The sequence below is a fragment of the Vanessa tameamea genome, chromosome 26 (genome assembly GCF_037043105.1).
Source record: "Vanessa tameamea isolate UH-Manoa-2023 chromosome 26, ilVanTame1 primary haplotype, whole genome shotgun sequence".
NCBI classification, from domain to species: domain Eukaryota; kingdom Metazoa; phylum Arthropoda; class Insecta; order Lepidoptera; family Nymphalidae; genus Vanessa; species Vanessa tameamea.
Window position 1 is genome coordinate 4,423,384 of NC_087334.1, and position 23,784 is coordinate 4,447,167.

The 23,784-nt window shown below is 34.4% G+C and overlaps 2 protein-coding genes across 6 annotated transcripts in view; one reads left to right on the top strand and one right to left on the bottom strand.

Annotated features, from left to right (window-relative positions):
* The window catches only part of LOC113393212 (polyamine-transporting ATPase 13A3), a 52,181-nt gene extending 47,656 nt beyond the window's left edge, over window positions 1-4,525 (top strand). For both annotated transcript variants that reach the window (XM_026630001.2, XM_026629993.2), the window contains 8 exons: window positions 195-320; window positions 887-1,040; window positions 1,169-1,290; window positions 1,926-2,043; window positions 2,385-2,506; window positions 2,744-2,908; window positions 3,108-3,234; window positions 3,314-4,525. In XM_026630001.2, coding sequence (XP_026485786.2) covers window positions 195-320; window positions 887-1,040; window positions 1,169-1,290; window positions 1,926-2,043; window positions 2,385-2,506; window positions 2,744-2,908; window positions 3,108-3,234; window positions 3,314-4,290 — 1,911 coding nt within the window. In that variant the 3' untranslated portion in view covers window positions 4,291-4,525. The remainder of the gene's footprint in view (window positions 1-194; window positions 321-886; window positions 1,041-1,168; window positions 1,291-1,925; window positions 2,044-2,384; window positions 2,507-2,743; window positions 2,909-3,107; window positions 3,235-3,313) is intronic.
* Window positions 4,526-6,167: 1,642 nt separating this feature from the next.
* The window catches only part of LOC113393182 (ankyrin-3-like), a 139,244-nt gene continuing 121,627 nt past the window's right edge, over window positions 6,168-23,784 (bottom strand). For 2 of the 4 annotated variants that reach the window (XM_026629932.2, XM_064219121.1), the window contains exons 20-34: window positions 21,571-21,690; window positions 19,641-19,751; window positions 19,250-19,379; window positions 18,635-19,027; window positions 18,388-18,542; window positions 18,164-18,226; window positions 17,107-17,233; window positions 16,502-16,630; window positions 15,892-15,984; window positions 15,514-15,631; window positions 15,191-15,297; window positions 14,851-14,923; window positions 11,315-14,248; window positions 11,082-11,157; window positions 9,036-10,507 (exon numbers count right to left, since the gene is read on the bottom strand). In XM_026629932.2, coding sequence (XP_026485717.2) covers window positions 10,474-10,507; window positions 11,082-11,157; window positions 11,315-14,248; window positions 14,851-14,923; window positions 15,191-15,297; window positions 15,514-15,631; window positions 15,892-15,984; window positions 16,502-16,630; window positions 17,107-17,233; window positions 18,164-18,226; window positions 18,388-18,542; window positions 18,635-19,027; window positions 19,250-19,379; window positions 19,641-19,751; window positions 21,571-21,690 — 4,663 coding nt within the window. In that variant the 3' untranslated portion in view covers window positions 9,036-10,473. Of the gene's footprint in view, window positions 7,831-9,035; window positions 10,508-11,081; window positions 11,158-11,314; window positions 14,249-14,850; window positions 14,924-15,190; window positions 15,298-15,513; window positions 15,632-15,891; window positions 15,985-16,501; window positions 16,631-17,106; window positions 17,234-18,163; window positions 18,227-18,387; window positions 18,543-18,634; window positions 19,028-19,249; window positions 19,380-19,640; window positions 19,752-21,570; window positions 21,691-23,784 lie in introns of those variants that run through there. The other 2 variants (XM_026629949.2, XM_026629958.2) reach the window with 2 other exon arrangements.

The window sequence follows — 23,784 nt, forward strand, 5'->3', positions numbered from 1 at the left end:
ATATTTTTATTTTGTATGCCGAATTATTCTTCTATTTATCTGAAAATAATATTTACTCATACACTATTATAAAATTTCAAGATTATTTACAACTTGACTACGAGTTCGACAAGTCTGAAGAAAATTCATATAAAAAACGTATTTTAAAGTCGATTAAATTTTATTATTAAAATAATTAACGTATATTTTTGCAGATGTTCGAGTCGACGAGCTGGCTCCTCGAAGAGCCCGATGTGCCCGAGCAGGCCAACTATGACATGCTCACACCGACCGTTGTGAAGCCCCGGGGCGCTGCTAACATCAACGTTGACGACCTACATGTATGTCCCATCACATTTATACACATTTCTGTTAACATCTTCTAAAAGGAGTAATACGAATTGGAATTGATAAACCACTTGTAAATTTTAAGATAGAATTCCATGGCTTAAAATTACCATAAATATCAACAGAAACGTGAGCACTCGTCGAGAAATCTGATAACCTTTAAAACGTAGCAAGGCTGCGGTTGCCTTTGGGATTGAAGTTTCTATAGACGTATGATAAAAAAAAATCGATTTCGATGACAACAATTGGATTTTTCTGGATTCTTCAGAAGTTTCTGATTTTTCAGAATTTGATTTTAGATTTTTCTTTAGTTGGATCATGTTATTTATTCGTCATCCGGTTCTTCTACAGACAAATAGTGTAATGAACATGTTAAGTTAATATAAATCTTGTTTTTGATTATTTTTGATTATTTACATTACAGTACATTTTGGAATAATAAAATGTTCTATTTAATTTTTTTTTTTTTTTTTTAATAATAATAATGCAAGACTAGTACAAGCAATCGATGTAAACAAAATTTCAATATTTTAAAGATAAATAATTGTTATATTTACAGGTCCCCTTGGAGGTAGGCATCGTCCAGCAATACCAGTTCGTATCTCAGCTGCAGCGCGCCTCAGTGGCGGTCCGGTTACTGGGGGAGGACGTGCTGCGAGTGTACTGCAAGGGAGCCCCGGAGACTTTGCGCACTCTGTGCAAACCGCACACCGGTACACATATGTTCTGAACTTTCATGTGCACAATTTTGTCTTATAATTTATCAGTGGAGATGTAAGCATCGTAAGAAGCAGATATATCAAACAATCCTTAACACGAGAAATCTTCTATTGAATTCTAGTGCCTGCAAATTTGGACGAAGTGTTAAACTCGTATGCAGAGAAGGGCTACAGGGTTATCGCAATGTCGACGCGGATTTTGGAAGCCACGTTCAAGCAATTGCAGAAGATGAAAAGAGAGGAAGTGAGTAACTCTATTTTTTATCAAAACAAAACAAATCAAGTCAAGAACAAATTAAGGAATCGAATTTCATTTAAACAAAATAAAAAAATCAATACTATTATCAAGTAGGCTCTTTGCAAGTATTTTGAAACGTAGGTTTAAAGATTATTTATTCTCGTAAAAGCAATTACATCACTTACATGAGAACACAATTGAATAAAATACAAACAATTTACAGACATTCGTTGTCGTATTTATATTTTTCAATGGACAAAATAACACACAAATGATCAAACATAAAGCAATTCATTCTACGTACTCAGACAGATATTTTTGTAATAATATAATGAAACAGTCGCTTTTTGAATATATCGAACGAGTCAATATTTTTAATACGTGAAGGTATCTTGTTATAAAGACGCGCACCGTCATATGTTATTGCGGTTTGACTGAACTTGGTACGAGTTTTGGGCAAAACAATGAGACTCGCGCGTCGAGTGCAGATCATTTTATATGATTAATTAAATTTAAAGCTATTTAGTTCTGAATGTAGAATTTTCCAATATGAATTAGCAACAAACTCATTCGTTTGTTTTTTTTTTTAAATATTCCATGTATTCTGTTAATGTTTGATGTATGTTTTGATATATTTTTAGGTGGAATTAGATTTAGAATTTCTCGGTCTCATAATACTGGAGAATCGTCTGAAGCCCGCGACTACGAGCATCATAAGAGAGTTGAAGGAGGCCAACATACACGTCGTTATGATAACTGGTACGCTTAGTCCATATATGTACGACAAACATTTTTGCACCAATTTTTTCACATGTTGTTTAATAGAGACTCTCAGATTTAGGACTGAGAGCTTGTTTCAGTTAGTTTCAGAGTTTGAGTGGGGTGAATATGACCGCATGGGTAGAGTAGGGTTGACTACAATTTGCGAAACGGCAAACTTTCCTCTGTAAGACATGAGTAGACATACGGTTAACACTTTATATTATCATTATTTTTAACTTCGCCTGTCAATATGTGCGGTTCGAACATCTAAAATAAGGCGTGTTTTCGAAATAAAGATTTGAATAAAAAGAGATAGTGCCTCTGTAACCCGCGCGCAGGCGACAACCTGCACACGGCGCTGAGCGTGGCGCGCGAGTGCGGCGTGCTGCGCGCCGCCGAGCGCGTCGTGCTGCTGTCGGCGCGCGGCGCCCGCCTCTACTGCCAGAGCTCGCGCCACGGGGTGGGCACTAGTCTCCAATATTATTTTAGTCTGTTTCGCCCATAAAGGTGACCAAAATAAATTTGAGATTTTTATAAACATCGATTCCAGATTAACAGATATCCACCTTGTTAAAACTGGGATCTATTTGTCGATTCTTATCCAACGATGGAAGTTTAAGTGTTACGTTAAACGTCTGTTTACTTTTTGGTAGTAAATTAAAGTGCACCCAGTAATGATGAACTACTGATGTCTCAGGTGAATGTGGGTGGTTGCGTGTCGCTGGAGCTGGAGTGTGCGGGGGAGACGGGGGCGGCGGACAGCGGTCGCGGCTCGTGGCGCTCCGCTAGCGGCTCGCAGGATGCAGAGACGGGCCACAGTGAGCCGCAGTATAAGATCGTCATGACTGGCGACACGTGGAAGGTAGCGATAGACGAATCATAATTATTTTTCTTTATTTGCTATTACAATAAATAGGCAGATTGGTAAATGGTATGTGATCACAAGAGTCCAAGACTCTTCAATAAAAAAAATTACGTATCAATTAAGTGTTTGCCTCGCATTCGACAATTAATTTAAATTAGCGTAGACGTCGTAAATAGAATACAATGTCTGGTCTCAGGTGCTGCGGACGCACCACGCGTCGCTGGTGGGTCGCGTGATCGCCCGCGGGGCCGTGTTCGCGCGCATGTCGCCCGACCAGAAGCAGCAGCTCGTGCTCGACTACCAGGCGCTCGGCTACTACGTCGGTGAGTGCAGAGACTGCGCGACTGGCACACTCCACGAGCCATTCGACTAACCGTCGCACCCCCCCCCCCCCCCCCCCAGGCATGTGCGGCGACGGCGCCAATGACTGCGGCGCGCTGCGGGCGGCGCACGCGGGCATCTCGCTGTCGGAGCTGGAGAGCTCGGTGGCGGCGCCCTTCACGGCGGCGCAGGCGGACGTGGCGTGCGTGACGCGCGTGCTGCGCGAGGGCCGCGCCGCGCTCGCCACCAGCTTCGGCGTCTTCAAGTTCATGATCGCCTACTCGCTCACGGAGTTCCTCTCGGTCGCCTTCCTATACTACTTCGACTCGAATCTCACCGACTTCCAGTTCCTGTTCGTGGACGTGGCTCTCATCGTGAACTTCGCCTTCTTTTTCGGCAAGACGGAGGCGCACTCGGGCCGGCTGTGCAAGGTGCCGCCGCTGACGTCGCTGCTGGGTCTCGTGCCGATAGCGTCGCTGGTGGGCCAGATGCTGTTGATAGTCGTCGGTCAGTACCTGAGCTACCTGGCTCTGACCCATTTCCCGTGGTACGTGCGACACACGTACGAGGGCGACGAGGCCAACGAGTGCTGGGAGAACTACGCCATCTTCACGATTTCCATGTTCCAGTATGTGACCATGGCGATAGTCTTCAGCCATGGCTCCCCCTATAGGCGCTCCGTGGTCACGAACAAGCGGCTGATGGTGAGCGTATTACTGATGACCGCTATTTGCGTTTACGTAACGGTGTCGCCGGCGCAGTGGTTATCAAAGTTCCTCGAACTCAGGATGCCGAAAGATTCTCTTCTATCCTATATAGTATTAGCTTTGGCGTCTTTTAATTTCGTCCTGGCTCTGTTCTTCGAGAGAGTCGTAATCGAATATATGATGGAACGAAAGCAAATGATACCGAACTTCCTGAAGGAGAGACACGTGAGGAAGACTCCGCATCTGATGATCAAGCGACAGTTGACGGATATGGATTATTTGAGCTGTGATAGTGTTATTAAATACGATAAGGAAACGAACGGTTCGGTGTTTGATTCTGTTTCGGAATAAAATTAAAATTAACGATAAAAAAACTTTATAGTATTTACAAATTCTTTTTTTCGAATTTCGAATTAAAAATAATAAATATTTTTACAGTTCAAAATTTTTTTAACCAATTTTAATTTGATTTTATTATATCAATAAACTGCCATATACAGAGTTTTATACTACAACTTTGATCTCCATATGAGATATATTTGTTTATATTATACAATTCAAAACATATGTTATATGTGATATAAAATATTTACCAAATAGTTTAGGTATATTTATATCATTAATTTAAAAGATTTTTTCTAATGAAATTGTTGATATAGTAGTGACTTCACTAAAGTTATATTTTAGTGATCATTTATGAATGAATTTATTGCATTTTTTAAAGCATTATTTAAATCAATAATCTTAGTTTATTATGAAATGTTCAATTTTCTTACATTATTTTTTTATACTTTTGTTGTCTGTACTTGTACTTGCTTTGTATTTTTTAATATTAGTTTTAAGTAGTAAACTTTTCAAACTTTTGGAAGCATATTGTGATAATCAATCAAAATTATGCCTCAATATAAAATCTATATTCTTCATAGATTTTTCAACTTGCAATGTCAATATTGTGTAGAATTTGAAAAAAATAATTATGTAAGTTTTTCTATATGATGACATATATTTATAAAACCAAAACATTTTCTTCCTTCATTGATTAAGTGTTGATTTGAGCATGAAATAGTTGAAATACCGTAGTATAGTTAGTGTTGTTTAGTTTTAAATAAATCAATTTCTTAACTACGCACACTCGCACAGTAATCTCTATATAATTTTTCAAGTCAATCTATGACTACCGTAGGGATTGTAGTACAAAATTGTATAAATATTGTATATATTATAAGTGATATTTTACTACAAAATGTAAGCTATATTTTACTTTACTTTAAGTTGAAATTTAAGCGATATATACAGCTCGAAACCGGCCAATGTCGTGCCTTACATTTTCTGTTTTAATTATATTTCTACTATATATTGTACCTCTTATCATAATTTGTACTTATTACGAATTTTACTCTCAAATTATGTTTTAGAAAAAAATCAATGATTTTGCACTTATCTATTGTAACAGTATTAACTACAAATTAATTGTTACGTTTTGAAAGATTTCTCAGAGATTTAATTTATTTGATATTCATTGATATTTTTACAAATGTGCATATCCAAGTCAATTTATAGTTATTAATACTACTTGACAGTAAATATATTGTAATAAATGAAGTATTTATAATAATAAAAATGTTTTATTTGTACACAGATTTTCTACGAACATTTACATTTCAACGAAATAAAATACACATGTGTGTGTATTTCATATTATGTGAAACTTGAAAAAATAAAATAATAATATTAAAGGCAAATGTGTGACGACGTATCAGCACAGATAAAACAGATAGCATGCTTTAAAATATCATGAGGCAAATCATAAATTTCGTCCCGATGGACAAATGTAGAGCACATTTACTCTTATGAAATTTATTTTAAATGTTATAATTATTTTCATTTGAATTCTTCTATCCTATTATTCAGTCGCAAGTGTAAACAAACGATGAAATTTTCATATAATTGCGATTTTACACACTACAAACATCTTTAGATTAATATATATTAATTTATAGTACATCACAATTACAATTTCCTATTTATATCTACTTTAATTTAATTTTAAAGTTCTGGCAACTACTTTGCCGGCGTTCAAAACGCTACCACAGATTGCTTATAGCTCGACCAAGATGTCATATATTTCAAGGCCAAAGTTGAATATTTATATTTACTCCAACAAGAACTTACTTCAGTAACAAACGTTTATTGGGAAAAATGAAAAAGGTTCATAAGAAAACAAAATGTATATTGCAATAAATTTATTACTAAAAGCAATAAATATGGTGATAATAGACTCTATTAATAAATTAACAAAAGTTTAACTTTTTACATAATCTTCATTTCATTTTGGCATCACAGTATATTCAGAATTTTATTGGGCTTTGTTTGGGATTTTAATATGTTAATTTAAACACAATATATATTTAAAATATTAGTGTAAATAAAATATAGGACTTAGTAATTTTTAAATACTCTAAAAGCCCTATATACCTACTATACGTAAAGGTAGTGATTTATTAAGAGACATATTATGATGTTTTAGCGAATAATACAAGAGAATTATCTTATGTAATTGAAGAGTTTTCATTAATGTAGTTTGTAATCGGTAGTTAAATTAAGTTATTAAGTTTTACTGATGTCCTTCCCATATAATTTGAAAATTCCTTAAAAATAAATTTTATTTTTCATACAATCTCTTGTATTTTGCTGTTATTCTGTATTTTAAATAAGTGATAAATATCAGTAACATTTATAATTTTATTACATAAAAGATTTCTCAAATCTTAGCAAAAAACTTTTAAAGAAAAGTACATTTTAGAAAACATTTATAATTTTAAAAGGACAGCACTTATTATTTATTAATAACGTCACATTTATTAAAAATATTGATGAACTTTTTTAAAAAAAGTATTTGCACCAGTATCTGTGCATACAGATGTTTACAGCTGATGTTTTATAGTGTATCTGTCCGACACGCGAAAAACACCTTTATTGCTTGCACCATAAGATTACTGATAGAAACAAGTTTATTAATACATCTTTACTGTTACTCTTATACATTTTGCATAGCATACAAAATGTCAGAGAAATACAATTACATAAATTAAATATATAAATAGTGACAATATATTAATGTTATTAACATTAAAAACATTTAAGAATGTACTATAGCAGGCATCGAACTGGTTTCTCTGGTGTATAGTACTATAATTAACTTTTAATTCACACATGTCGATTGCCTGTCATCATTAATATCTGGATATCAAGGTTTTTTTATAAAGTATTACAATAAGATCATTGAAAACTTTGACACAAATTATATGTAGATCCCAATCCTCAATGCCACGTTTTAAGCACCGTTTAATGAACAGATTATAAATATTATTAAATATAAACTATACAAAAATAGTAAAAATGGCTTCAGACACCACTAGGTGGGCGAAATTATTATTATTGTTAATAATATTTTTATATAACTTACATATTGGAAACGGTTTGATGCATATATGTAAACCGTAAGTTCTAAATATATAACTTATCCTATAAATAGTCAAAATTTAAAATGAAATTTGTAAAAAATGATTTAATTAGAAGACACAAATGAACTCTTCACAACATTCGAAACCAACTTGTCAGAACCCAATACTCAGGTACTATATTTTTCAATCACTCGCTATAATATAATTTATTCAGTTTGTAACTTAATAAATAACACAGTTACCTACTCATTTATTTTCAATTCATCAATCAACAATACATACGTGTATTGTTTAAATTATGTTGACTCTAAAAATACTAATAACATTATGTTATGAGACGTATGCGACACGTTAAAATAACGATTTAGTTTAAACCTATGGTGTATTCTTCAATCTTCATGGGTTGCGGCGCAGTTTGGAGAAAAAACTGTAAAATAGATGAAATATTACATAAGATTATCTATAGTAACTAGATTTAATTCAACTTATAACTTTGTTCATATAAGTTCAGAATACATAATTAATTTAAATATATATCGGCATAAAATTGCTGTATTTGTGCAGAGTGCAACATTGTGCGTTATCCCAGTATACTATATTATTATTTTGCACAACAGACAGTGAAATGTACAATCATCCGTATTATTATAAAAGCTTTTAACTATAGATATTTATAAATTTTTGATACTCAAATTTAAGTCCCTTTTTTCAACTGAATGCTCATTCTCTTTTCGATCTTAATTGAAGCACTCGCTATTCTTGGTTCTGTTGCACACAAATCATCTCTAAACTAATTTAACACAATTGAAAATATCGCTTTATCTTTTTTGTCTGGTCAAGATTAAAAAGATACTTTCAATCTATGCATGTAGTTCAAGATGTTGTATACAAAAGAACGAACACCATCGTGGGAAGTTTTTCCACTAAACGACAACAGTACCTGACGATACGAGATGCTATTGACACGAGGAAAATGGCGATACTGAAAAATGCTTTTTATGTTTTTGTATCGATTTTGTCGTGTAATGTAATATCGTCCATTGATGCTCGGTTTGAATATTTAAGAAATTCGTTTTGATTTCAGTCGAATTGTCTTTAATGACTACTGCAGCGCCATCCCAATAAAAACACATATATGTGATTTGGATGACGCATTACTCGTACCTCAAAAACGTTTCGGTAAATATAGAAGCCGGGCATGAGATGTAACAGTTGGAAAACAAAAAAATGAATGGCGCAAAATAACTTACCAAAAGCGGTCGTGCTCAAGATGCAGTGACGCAATACTGCGTGCAAGTGTACCTTTACCATTGTAGACTATACAATCATACATTGTTTATACATTTTACCAATTTAATCTCCGTAAATATTCCAAAAATAATACGAGAACAATAACAAAGTATTTTATTAAATTTATATGTGCGAAATAATCTGTGCTCTCTTAAAACAATTAAAGCATTAAAGCAAACAGTCAAATATATTTTTCTTTAAAAATATTTGTGTATAAATATAAACAAAAGCTGAAAACAAATCAACTGCGATTTATGTGGCAATATATTCATGGCTGATTCAGCTTTTAAGCGCAGGCTAAGCTAAATAACTAAAGTACAGACAAGAGAAATAAAAAGCCGGTTGATCGAGAACATTTTCGTATAATATCATCTTATATTAACAACTAACAGAGAGACATCACAAGCAAAGCAGGCGCTACTCTCGATGATGCATTATTTCGTTAACCATCAATCACTAAGACAGATTTTTCACTTGTGCATAGTTCTTACATATAAAACATTTCGGCGATAAAGTTGACAAGTAGTTTAGCTTCTTGGAGCAACTTTCATAATCTTGACTTGAATTATATTAAAAATTATTTTATTTATCGAATATATTAAATCGTATATAAATATAAATACCTAGCAGATCTATAATAAAACCATGGATTTATAAAAAGAAAATCGGATGCTGTAGACTATCGTTACATTACAACGAACATCGATTAAATACTGTACAAAAGCAGTGTAAACTTTATAAAGAAAACACGTTTAAAATACAATAAATTATGCAACACAAAACATCGATAATTGCGTCTATTATATATAAATACTTAAAATTAAATACAAAAATGCGAATTATTTTACTGACGTTACATCAATTTGCATACGGCAACACCTGTGCGCTTCACTTTATACTTTAATTGTTTGATTTCTTTATGAATGACCTTGTTTATGCCTCACTAATAGAGTTGCACTAAAGTCACACAAAGCGCACAAGTTTAGACGTAAGTTTTATCTAACATTGCAAAAAAGTGACTTTTCAATACACTAAAATGATCTATATCAAAGTATAAATTTGAAATATAATTATAATAAAACCAATAAAAGGGATTATATCAAGAGTTATAGGCAAGAATATAGACACGATTCTAACGTCTAAATAAATCTGTATAAATTATTAAAAAAACATTAAAATAATATTAATTTAAACACGATTTAAAAACTCCCTAACACTAAAAAGACTTGATTTCTTTGAAATCGTAACTAAATGATAAAATAATAAAAAAATTCAGTTAAATGACTGTACTCGTTTGTACTTGAAAATAAAGAAAGAAATATATCTTGAATTATTTTATAATGATTGGAATTAATGGCGTCAATGTTATTTACTCAATTATGAATAATTTAAATGTATTTGTTTCAAAACGTTCCATAAAATATTACAACATACATTTATATATTATTATTAAAATTCTTTTGTGCCAAGCACTGGCATGTCAATTTCTAACACTTCTCGTATTCGAGTGAATAGGAGTTATGTCTAAAACATCGACACATACAAATCAGACAAGAGTAAACTTACACATTGCTTTCTACATTACAAGACAATTGTTTCACAGAGCACCAGCATTATATCCAGAGATACTTAAAAGCAATCCTTATGTTTAAAGGTATAGAGTTTAAATTTCAGCACCCGTGAAACAATAGTGTTGTTGGAAAATATATTAACAATAAATAGTACATCTAAGCTAGTCTATATACCATACATTCGTTCGCCGCTTGTCGCTCGTTCGCGTTTATTTCTTGTTCTTCCGTTTAAGCTTCGGTATTCTGTAATTGGGTGCGAGTGAATTTAGATGCAGGCATTGTGTTATATAAGAATCGTGAGTCTGTGAAACACTTTACTGAAACGGTATGTCGTGTAGTGCTTAGTGTAGGATTGTAGACATTTAAAAAAAACTTTATACTTTGTGATTTTCTTTTACAAAGTGCATATGATAGATTAAATCGGTACAGTAGCTCTCTAAGGAACCATTAGGAAACTCTGAAAGAAAAACCCATAACGAGTAAATTTAATTGTACAAATGTTTCGTAATTAACTTAAGAAATCATATAAAATGTTTCACAGTTTAGTAAAGGTAAGTATATCGGGTGTATAGTTCTTCTACCAAGTTTACGTTCAGCCCACTTCCATTGCTACTCGTGCGTCTTTACTTCCCAAATACGTCTGTTACACCAAAGGCCACTTACATGCTTAGTCCCATGAAAGTGGGCCGACTAAAAACGTGGTCAATGTGAAAATTTTTAGTGAATTAGTTAAGTGCTCGATGGCGTGACGTGTTATATACATTTTGACCAATAGGGGTGGACAATTTGAAATAATGGAGGTAATGGTGTTACTTACCCTGAACTCTTCTTGTGGGGCGAAGATTGTGATTTTTCAGATTCAAGCAGTTTCGAGCTCGAATCCTTCATGAATCCTGGAATTAACGATGTATGTTTATTGTTTTGTTCAGTCGTTAGTATGAGTGCAGCAATGAAATATAACTGGCTGTATTAGCGAATCGATATTGACAGTTATCACCACTGTACTAAATGAGGGTAGCTTGTTTTTTAATAAAATTGAAAGTAACTAACCTTTGCCGGATATTCCGAAGACAGAGTTGCCCAAGTCATTGAGACTGCTTGTAAATTTATCAGCTTCATTTGATACTGTTTCAGCCACCAATTCTTCCGTCTCTTTTACACCATCTTTTATTCCTTCCTTTGCCTTTTCCAACCTTTCGTCAGCGTCCTCTAACCTATCTTTCGTAGATCCCTTAATATCTTCAAGTTTGTCACCAGCTGCTACTTGGAAACCTTCAAAACTGTCTTTGACATTTCCGAAAAGTTCCTTTGAACTGTTTTCTGCATTCGAAATAGTTGTTTGTGCGCCACCCACATATTCCCTTACAGAATCATCGAGACTGTCGAAAGTGTTGCCTGCGGAACTCTGAAAACTGTGTAGTGTGTCCTGTGCAGAGCTTTCTAGACCGTGAATATCGTCCCGTAAATCTGCATAGGTATCTCTAGCCGAACTTTGTAAATCTTCATATGTTTCATGAGTATCGTTCAATTTATCCTTCGCGGCACATTCGAGCTGGTCGAGAGCACTGGAGGCAGAATCCTGAACTTGACCAAATGTTACTTTTGCTGACTTTTGTATTTGTTTTCCTTTTGTTTTAGCAACTTGGTCAAGTCTTCCTATCTCATCTTTCCCATAATCTTTAATTTCATTTAATTTATTCGTGACATTACTTTCTGCATTAGATTTATGTTCAGTTGCAGCATTTAACATTTCCTCCGCAGATCGTTTAATTTCTTCTGTCGTTTGTTCTGCCTCTTGTCTTATCCTATTTAACCTGTCTTCTGCTGAATCTTGGAGACTATTTTTGGCATTGATTGCTTCATTTTTCTTTTCATTTATAGCAGTGTCCATAGCTATTTTAGATTGATCCAGTTCATTTTTAACAAGTTCGGCCTTGTCGTTAAGGGACTTCTTAAGTTCATCTTTTTTGTTGATTACGGCATTCTCTATGGTATTTTTCCCATCTTGTAAATTTTCCATAATTTCATTGCTCGATTTCTGCAAGTTTCCTATTATCTCATCTTTCTTTTCTTGCCCATTTTGTAATATTTCCTCTTTAGTTTCATTCAAAGCGTGGTTTACTTTCTCTTTTGTGTCTTGCGCAAATTGTATTGTATCGTCTTTTTTATTTTCAATATTTTTGCCAAGTTTTTCTTTATGATCAATAACATTTTGTATAACATCATCGCGGATTTCCTCAGCGTTATGAACAAAATTATCTTTCTTATCGTGCAAACTTTCTACCATTTCATTGGTTTTGTTTTCAGTACTTTTAATAGCATCTTCTGTTTTGTTATGTACATTATCTACAAATTGTTCTGTCTTATTTTGCATGTTGTTGACAATTTCATTTTTCGTATCTTTAGCATTTTGTAATAATTCGTTCGTTTTATCTTGTGTATTTTGTAAAGCGATTTCTGCATTTATTTTTAATTTTTCTTCTTCCTTAGCAATGTTATTTTCTAAATCATTCTTGGCTGCAGTTGCTTCTTTTGTTAATTTATTTGCGGAATCTTTACCTTCAGCGATTTTATCTTTAATTTCGTCTTCCAATTTCTCCTTTTCTCCGAATATATTTTGAACAAGCCCAGTGAAGAAATTCTTCCCTTCTTTAGATTTCTTCTTCGCTTCTGATTTTACATTATCCTTTTTATCCTTAGCCTTTGATTTAACATCAGCTGCAACTTTTTGGCCTTTATTTTTAACAACATCTATGGAATCATTTAGTTGGTTTACTTTTTCCTCAGAAGCTTCAAATATTTCTTCCATTGCATCTTCAACTCCCTTTTTGATGTTGTTGGCTTTGTGATTAATGTTATCAGAATTTTTATCTAAGCCGTTTTTAATGTCATCTCCTCTTTCTTCAAATGTTTTTCCTAACATGGATAATTTATCGTGTCCCCTTAGTTTCATTTCTTCAGCCCTTTCCATTGCAGCAAAGTCCAGTTGATGAACTTTGTTTTTTATATTTTCTTCGGTGTCATCAGCAATTTTAACCAAATTGCTTAAAGTATTATTTGCAGAAGACTTTATATTGTCTACGTCAGAACTAACTTCAGAATGTAATTTATTCGCATCATTTTGTATTGTCTCAGCCGCTTCTGACAAATCGTTAAGCTTGTCATTGACTGTACTGTTAGCTTTTTCTACATTGTCTTGAATATTTGAGTGAAGGTCTTCTTTCCTGTTAATTAAATCATTTTTTATATTTTCAGATTTAACAATAATATCTTCTTGTATTTCACCAGCTTGCTGTAGAATATTATTTTTTTCTTTTTTTATCTTATCTGCGGCTTCTTTGAGATCATTTTCAGCGCTATCATTGACTTCTTGAATTTTTTCATGTGCAGTAAATTTAACTTGTTCGATTCTATCGGTCAAATTAGAAGTTTCATCGTGGCGATGTTTTTCGCCTTTCTTGTATTTGCCTTCACAACAACCTGTGTAAAATTGGAATGGATCGCTTACTTTACAATGTAAGGGGGTCTCTACTGGTTGCATATGTTCATATTGGTGATAGACTTCTTCTGTTTTACTGCGCACATCAGGACAATCTTCTTCATCAACGATAAGTTTAGTTGCATATACTTGACTATTTATGTCATCGTCATCTTTGAGGTTTGGTTTTTGACGCACATCTTTAAACATGTCTTCAACTTTCTCCAATAAGTCTTCCGTAATAAGTCTTGGCGCTGGTTTAGATGGAGTTTTCTCTTTAGATTCTCGCGGCTTTGGTTGTGGTTTAGGGGAAGATTCCTTACTGTCATCTTTATCCTCGCTATGACCGAATACGTTTTTAACTTTGTCGGCTAAACCGCCTAAAAAGGAACCTCCCTCGGGTTTCTTTTTACCTTTTTCGAGTGTATTCATTGGTGTTTTATCTTCATCGGAATCAAAGGTGGCTTTTGTTTTATTTGAATCAACGTGGAGAGTGCCACCATTTACTGAAATAAGTTATTAATTACTCTACAAATCTATGTACTTACACTAAAATCGCTGTAGTCTGTTTATTACAGGAAAAACTGTACTCATATAGTTTGTATTAGACTTAAACTTATATAATTCTAACCATATCCTCATACTTTTGTATACAGCAAAGCGTCATCTAAGTGTCTAAATGAAGATATGAATTGAGCATGAGATTTGTAATGGATGTTCGGGTTCAGTAAATTAAACTAAGAGGTAATGCGGTCGTCAGTCACTTAAGAATGTGCATTAAGCTGTGGGTAGAAGTTAGTCAAGTTTGTGCAATCATAGTTACCGTATTTATATGCACAATAGATATAATACAGTTTTAATATTTATGGGGTTTTCGTTTAAAAATACTCTCTAAAATGAATTTTAAACTATAAATTAGTATCTTAAGACCGTCTTCGCCTTTAATACAGTTATTTTAGATGTTCATTAAATTCGTTTTTGTAATTATACGATTTTTATTAAAATTGAGTCGCAATGTTTACAAAATAAGATCAGTTTTTCATTGGCAACGTTTCATACACACGTCGTATTTGAGTTTTAACACAATTTTTGTTTATTTAATACTTACCGGTGGGTTTATCGTCTTTATCTTCAGTCTCTTTCGTTGGATATTTGACGTCACCATTAGCAATAGTTTTATCCTGGCAAATGTATAGCTTACATGAGATGTGATAAAAACATAGCAACGATAATTAATGAGCATTTAATACATCAGTAATGACATCGTAACATAAAATCAAAATACAAGAAAATCGATAACGGTATATTGTAATGTTATACAAATACTTCTACATTCAAAAAAAATCATTTAATTACTCTACAATTAATCATTTGAGTCGTTTTGAACAAATAGAGCATCATAGTATTGTAATAATGAAATTATAGTATTTGAACAGTTGTATACTAACGTGTCCGTTCAGTTGCGGGCCGGGCTCTTGCGGTATGGGCGGCGGGCCGATGCTGTGGTTATGGTCACCCCAGTGGAAGCTTAGCTCATCCTTGAGCGCGTCGAATCCTGAAAAGGGTTAATTTATAACTAGTCTTTATATTTTAAATTTAATTATTTAACAAATATTACATGTTCAATTTTAAACGACTCAACCATATCCAAATTGATCGGAATCGGCATGCTGGTTGTTTTTGAATATATATATATATTTAATAACATTAGAGCATATTGTGTGTGCGTGCGTGCTTGTGTGTATGTGTGTGTTTGTCTGTCTGCCCTCACCGGACTGGTCGAGGTTAAGGCAGTCGAGGTGGCTCTTGGCGGCGCGCGGCGCGATGCGCTCGGGCAGCGCCACGTCCAGCACGCAGGCCGGGCTCGCCGCCTGCTCGCCCTTCGCCGCCTGACGCGTGTCGTACGACACTCGATTAGAACACGTCGTTCGGGAAAGTTCGGTCAATTACATTAACGTCTCGATGTATATCGTCTGTTTTTAATACAGGTGACCCTTTTTATTCCGAAATAAATACTACATTTAAAAAAAAAAGATATAGATGTTTTCTTATATTAAAAATACTTATGTAGGTTCTGTTTTTTTTTCCTTCTATTCCCCAGTCGCTCAAAAGAGATATTGTTCCTTAATGATGTGTAAAATTCGTTCACCTTGGGTTCGTTCATAAAATAGATCCTGCCCGATGGATTCTCCTCGTTGTGTTTCACGCGGACGGTGAACTCGACCCGGTTGTCTTTGAAAGCCTGTAACAATAACAATTATCTTATCTTAATTATTTTCATAAAGTTCTAAGTTGTGAATTAATTTTTAGTAAACTAGCTGTTGCCCGCGGCTTTGCTCGCGTGGAAGTTGAATATATTTACAGATTGAACTTAAAATATAACGTTAATTTAAAACCTCCTTCTGTACCACATTGGTGTGTATTACACCCCTTTAGGGGTAAAATTTCCAAAATTCCTTCCTTAGTGGGTGACTACTCAATAAAACGATCCTACTCATTAAATTTTATGGCCCTAACTTTAATAGTTTACGCTCGGCGATGATGAATCGGTCAGTCAGGACATGTTATTTTATAATTTTATAAGTACAGATAAAAAACATAAACAAAACCTTTTATAAATGTTGTTTAGCGGGTGCTTAGGTTAAAATTGCCAAGACTTGTTCTTCTAAATCATTGTTTAACTTAAAAGCGCTAAATATGGCCATTTAAGTTTAATAGTATTTTAAAATTTATCACTTTAGCAATGTTGAATACTGTACCTCGAATGTGAATGTCGGTTGAGTGCCGGACTTCGTCACGGGCACGAGGTTACCGGAGAACTCCAGGTATATGGGCTTGCCGTCCAGGAACCGCACTGCTGTCGAGTGAGCCACCTCGGTGTAGTGCTCCTATGGTTATTATACGAAGTGATTACAATTAACCTGCTTGAGTGAGTAGATTAACTTAGTTTCCATTTAAATACAATAAATAACGCTTATTATTCCATTAGTTTTTTTTATTATTTGAATCTTTTATTGATTAATGAAAAATATAGATTTTGATTTTAAAACATTTTTTTCGTATCTATTTATGTAATAGTAAGCCAAAGAAACAGTATAAATATATGTAAATAGGTGGACGGGAAAATAGGCCTGGCGGTGGTGGTGGTACCATCGGGTACGGTAAGTGGTCACCACTGCCCATATGCGATGCCAATGTCTATAATAATAACCCAACCTTGGAAGGTCAGGTGGTATGTCCCTTGTGCCTGTGGCTAACTACTACTTTTTCTATCAATCTTTGATCATGTGAAATGAATTGATGTTCTCTTGTCTTATAGACGATTTTATAAATCAATACGGATATTTTCCAGCGAGGTTCGCACCTGATGAAGCAGCGTGTCGTATGCGTATCTGTCGGTGATGTAGAGCACGAGAAGGCGGCCCTCGAGCGCGTCCAGTCGCTTGCCGAGCACCACGATACGCACTTCAAACGGAACCAGTAACATTTCTCTGTAACAATTGCAATTATTTACTAACAACATTTTATTTCAGTTTGGGATCCAAATGATATAATAGGATGGACTAGGAAAATCTTAAATAGATGAATGGAATGGAAGTCGATATACAGGGTTATTGGTAATTCGATGTATTCCCGTGAGGAGGTGATTGGGGTGACTATTTGCGATAATTTTAACCCCCATATGCATCATGCAAAAGTGAACCATTTTTGAGTTATCACGTTTTTTAGATTTTATCAAAATAAGTCAAAATTGCAACTTCTAAAATTTATTTAAAAAAAAGTTTTGATTAAAATCTACTTTTTCTTCTGATTTATAAAAACGATTAAACACTCGATATTTTTCAATATTTTAACAATAATTATCGGTCCAAATTTAAAAATGCGAGACGGAAAACGATATTATTTCAATATATTTTTTATTTTTTTCCCTCAAATATGCCTGTAAAACAAAAAAAAAAACATTATGAAACTTGTTCTGCAGATTATTTTAAAAATATAATCGTTTACTTAGCTTTCCGAAAATGTATAAAAACTAGGAATTTATTTCAAAGCAACTGTGAATAATATGTATAGGATCGTTAATTCGAGCGTCACTGATTTTATTAGCTTCGCGTAAAGTTATATCATGGTTAAGGAATGTTATACTATTACGATAACGTGTACAACAATAAAATTCACGCGTCAGTTAATATAGTTCACATTTCACATATTTATTTAATAAAAAAGTCGAGCCTGTTAATTATTAAAAAATAAATAATTCAAGGCAAATTTTTTTGGTAGAAAGCCTGTTATTAGAACGTAACGAGAAATATTAATTTTATAAAAAAAGTATTACATACATTTTCTTCGATTGAATATAATAAATTAAAAAGTAGAATATTTTTTTATAATACAATAAGGAATCGATTAAACATTCTTACCTGTACAATTCCGTCGCTAGTTTAGTCGCGTCACTAACATTTTGGCAGTTCATCAGCCAAAACCTGAAACAAGAAGGTTAGTTTGGATTATTTCGTTTAATTATGGAGGAGCCGACCGGGAATTAGCTTGTCGCTAGGACTATAGTCTCATAAAATAAAAATAGTTATTATATGAACTAAAATATAATACATAATTTATATCAACTTATAGAAGACTTCGTTACCTGGCAGAAACGGTGGTGGTGAAGGAGGCACAATCGTCGGTGATGGTGAGCGGCGTGGAGCCGGTGACGTCCTCCCACACCGCGCGCGCCTGGCCGCCCATTATTGAGCACAGGAGACGCAGGTTCGCCGTGCTCTGCTTGTCGTGACTGTTGATCTGTTACACGAATGAGATTTGAATAAGTTATCATCAGCGACAAGAGGGCTTATCTATTCGAAAGTAGTGCGAGAGTAGAAGGCGAGGGCGACCTTGTGGTCCTTGTGCTGCGGCAGCGGCGCCGTGAGCGTGATGCTGCGGTGGAACTTGCGGCGGCGCGGCTCGACGGTGATGACGGGCGACACGGCGGCGAGGCGCGGCAGCACGCGCGCCCGCAGCGCCGCGTCCGCGCCGTGCGCCTGCACGCCCACGCGGATGCGCTTGGTGAGCGCCTGCGCCGGGAACAGCGCCTGCACCTGCGGGATGTGCGCCGACGAGATGGTGCCGCCCTCGGGCCCGATGATGTGCACCTCCTGGCGCACGCGCGACACCACGGCCAGGTAGTGCGGGAAGTCGCACGTGATGATGCGCGTCACACGCTCGCCGTTCTCGCCGAGGCTCTCGCCACTGTTGCCGTGCTCCTCTCGCTCGCGGGCCAGCGTGTCCTGTTCGGTAAATGCACGATTTGATATAATAACAAACGCGTATACTATGATAGTAGTAAAAATTACCATTAAAAATGTATTATTAATATCTGTTGAGAAACAAATAAGCTACCTAGTATACATATAATGTACACGTCGTCCGGAAGTTCACCATCAAAGTTTGTAAAATTTATCTATATAATTTAATGAGTCAAATGCCGATCGATTATTATCCTTACTGACCTGTATCATAGGGTTGTCGTTGTTGTGTAGATAGTGGTCCTGCCAGGTCTCGCCGGTGTCTGATCTCAGTATGACGATCTCACGTTCTGGGCATGATGCCGTGAAAATGGGAACCTCGATGATTACTGGTCTAAATTGGGAAAGGTTTTATTTTTATATAAAAGTTACAATAAAACATTGGTATATTTGTTATAATTTTCATTTTGGACTTATCAAATCAAAACGTTTCAGAAGTTTGTAATGACTTAATTTAAGGTTGATATTCAACGGAAAATATGTCTTTTTTTCCATTTTTTTAAATATAATTATGAAACAGCATAAATAAAAATATGGTTGGTAATCAGGATTTCCAAAGTTTTGAACTATAAAAGTACAATTAAAATAAACTCACGCTAAGAACTTGGCTCCTTGTGGTTGCAACTCAAGCAACCTTGAAGCCAATGCCTCTCCTTCCATAAGTGGTGGGGGTGCAGCTGCGGCAGCAGCACGTCTTGTTGCCGCTCTGATGATTAAAAAATACTTTTATTCCACGATTTAAAAATTTTTTTTACCAATATATTTCTTTTTAACTATAAGTAAAAGTCTCAAAGATAACTCTTACTCAGAATATTCTAGATAATCTCAGTTTAGATCTGGACACTCATATAGCACCTACCTAAGACCTAGATAGCCTACGACTGACAATCGACCATTAGAGCCGAAGCCAGTTACAATGATCACAGAGCCAATCACCAGATCCATCACTCGTCAAATTATTTATCCAAAAACTCATCTAAGCTCCGTCATTCAACTGAAAATAATTTCAACGAATCATCGACAAATTTCACTCGTGTATTTCTACAATCACACACACATTGCCACGATTCATTTGTGGTGACAAAAATGTAATTTTAGATGTGCATTTGGAATACGCAATAAGATATAAATAACGATGAGGCTACACAATTACAAAGAAAATTAAAATATTTCGTAGGACGAGATATCTTTGTCATTTTTAAATTTAATCTTACTTATAAGGAAATCTTAATAGGATGACGCACCAAGCCGTGTTACCTACATACGATGTAAATATTCTCGACCTATTTGTTTGCGGTCATCAACACTTTTAAATAACATCGCAGTCTGCTCAAGGATTTACATTTTAATACGATCGAAAATCGATTTTTATTCGATTAAATAAGAAGTAATATAACATTACGAGTTATCGATTGTTACTTGCATTAAAGTTTTGATTTGGAATTGTTTATTGGGTTTAAATAAATAAGTCAAATTTATCAACATTATTTTCTAGAACTAATGAAGGTATGTCACGCGATGTAGTCATTTATTCATTCAACTATTGGAGTTAGTATATTTTACTATGGAATTATTCTGTAGCTTATACGGTTGGTTTATTAAATAAATTATAAGATTTTCTGTTACATTTTTATACGCATAACTTAATGTTTGATTTGCATATACATTAATTTAAAAAATCATTAAAACGTATGATTTCGTACACATGTTGAATTTAAATATCTGTGTTCATTTGTATATCTTAGTATTTCTTTTCTTAGTATTTTCAGAAGAATACAAGCAAATATAATGTCATGATCATTATTGTGTTATGGCAACGTCCCAAAACTCCGAGGACATTTCTGTTTATGAGTCAGTCTGTATCGACCTCACACTATTGTTGGGTTATTGCCTTGTTATATATGATTTTGGTGATTCTATTTCAAGGCGATGTTGTAAGCAGATGAATTAGATTTATTAAAACAACTTTCTACCAGAATTTCATTTCACTCTCGTATAAAATTTTAAAAGAGTTTGAATTCGAAAACAAAATTTTTGTTGAATTTTATACCATTCGAATATTAATAAAGCATGCATTGTGAGATATTCATCACCTTAGCTGCTTATTTATAGGTATTAAATTAGGCAGTATAAATAATACCGTTCCATTAACGGGATTTTGCGTAATATCGAAAGTGGAAATGCAATTGTTAAATAAATAAAATTACTCATAGTAGAAAATATATCACAATTTTCTAAAATGATATTTAGCGAGATGAGAAAAGTATTTTCGATAATACGAGGATATATATTTCACATTTTCCTAATTACGTTACCCCTGAGAATTTGCCGCACTTAGCAATAGACCAGCCCTGATTAAGCTTATAATAGAATTAATATATAATAAGCTAATATTTATTAATAATGTTACTATATTTTATTAAAATGTGCAATGACTAACTTAATATAAATTTGATCGAAAGAAATATGTTTTTGAAAAAATAGAAAAAAGACAATAGGTTTTTATTGAGTGCGTTTGTACTAACCGACATGTAACCCTGGTGGGTGCGGCGCAGGCGGCCGGGGGGACGATGATACGCACTCCTCCTCGTCTCTTCGCTTTCATAGCACCTCCACGGGCGTCGACCACGAACGACACCAGAAATCTTCAAAATAAATATACTTAGTAAATAATTTATATATCAATAAACCTTAATATGTAATACATATTTTTATAAGTGTTAGTCAAGCAGTCTACAGTCTATTATAATGGCAGGAGGAGTAAAAATTAACAAACTTCAGATCTACAATCCCATGCGATTTGCTAATACCTCTGTGATATGATAATATGTATTATCCATACATACAAACAATTTCAGATTAATATATCTTTATTCATAACTAGCGACCCACCCGGCTTCGCGCGGGTACAAAGCTGATACTAAATATACTACAGAATGTCTTACAACGTTCACAGCTTTATTGTCATTAGACAATACAAACCCTGTCCCTTCGTTTTAAATCTATAACATCTTCGAAAATATTCATTTAAATTGCATGCAGTAAAGAGCCATATTGATCAATATTAAATGCTCAATGTATTTAAGGTACTTATTTAGACAAGGATTTATGTATTGCTTAAAATCGCTTCGAAAATAAGCCAATTAATTCTCGTAAAAAGTAAAGGATAAAAAAAAAAATTGTTATTATCCCTAAGAGATAGACATAATATAACATCGCGGACTTTTTTGAAGACTTTTTTGAGGTGTAATATACTGTAGTACATTATTTTGATCTATCTCCTAGGGTTGTTTGCAATGTAAGCACAAAATTTGTATTTATTTAATACATCTCTATCGAAACCTATAAAATTATCAGTGTTTCTCTGCTATATTGTGCATGTATTATACATATGAACCTTCCTCTTGAATCAATCTATCTATTGAGAAAAACCGCATCAAAATCCATTGTGTAATTTTAAAGTACTAAGCATACACAGGGACAGACAGCGGTAATCGAGTTTGTTTTATACTATGTAATGATACAACACTACATAATCAGCCTGTAAATTTCCCACTGCTGGCCTAAGGCCTCCTCTCCCTTTGAGGAGAAGGTATGGAGCATATTCCACCACGCTGCTCCAATGCGGGTTGGTGGAATACACATGTGGCAGAATTTCGTTGAAATTAGACACATGCAGGTTTCCTCACGATGTTTTCCTTCACCGCCGAGCACGAGATGAATTATAAACACAAATTAAGCACATGAAAATTCAGTGGTGCCTGCCTGGGTTTGAACCCGAAATCATCGGTTAAGATGCACGCGTTCTAACCACTGGGCCATCTCGGCTCTACACTACTCCTCTTGACTATTTCTACCCGCTTCAATTTTACTTCCAAAGTTTCGGAAGCAATTACGTCGACATTCAATAAGTATCTTTTTATTTAGTATTCGCCACTTAATGATGTCAAGGTAATTCAAGGTCAATTTTTTATTTATCTGTAATCCTCCTGCCATTGGAATCAACTTTAATTACAAGGTCAAGGACACAATTTGTTGATTCTACATAATAAAAGCCCATGTCTATGAGGTAATCAGTACTAATAGGTTTTCTTTAGGTTTTCGTGGCCAATTTTTGACTATTGAGTACACGCACATTAGTAAAGTAGTTATTTTATTTGGCTGTCACGCACACCAATATAATCGAGTTGGCTCGTTTGTTTCAGTTTTCTTCAAATGCGGCACTCTATCTAAAATATACTAAATAATCTAAGATTTTAACTATACATGTAAAATTATTAAAAAAATAAAGCCATCCACGTTTTTTCTTCCAATGTAACAATAGGATATTTGACTGGTTTTTTAAATCCATTATTATATTATTTAGTAGAGGTTATGGAACCCAGTAAAAGTTGTTTTTTTATTCTGGTACATATTTTGCTCGTTGATATAATTTATATTTGCTGATAAATATCAAATTAAAAATTCTATATTTAAATAGCATGAAAACGCTACATTGACAATTGACGCAGCAGTGGGGTCGGTGACGTCACTAGCCTGCATTATAATCTGTGGTACATATAATCCAAATACAGTAGGCAAACGAGGTTAATAAGCAAGTGACGTCATCATAAGCCCGACCAATCAGGAGTTTTGTATTATGTGACAAACGTTTAAAAAATGCATTTTTTATTTAAGAATAAACTAATTATTATTTTCAACTTTCGTTGATAAATAACCATTTTTAAACTCATAATATA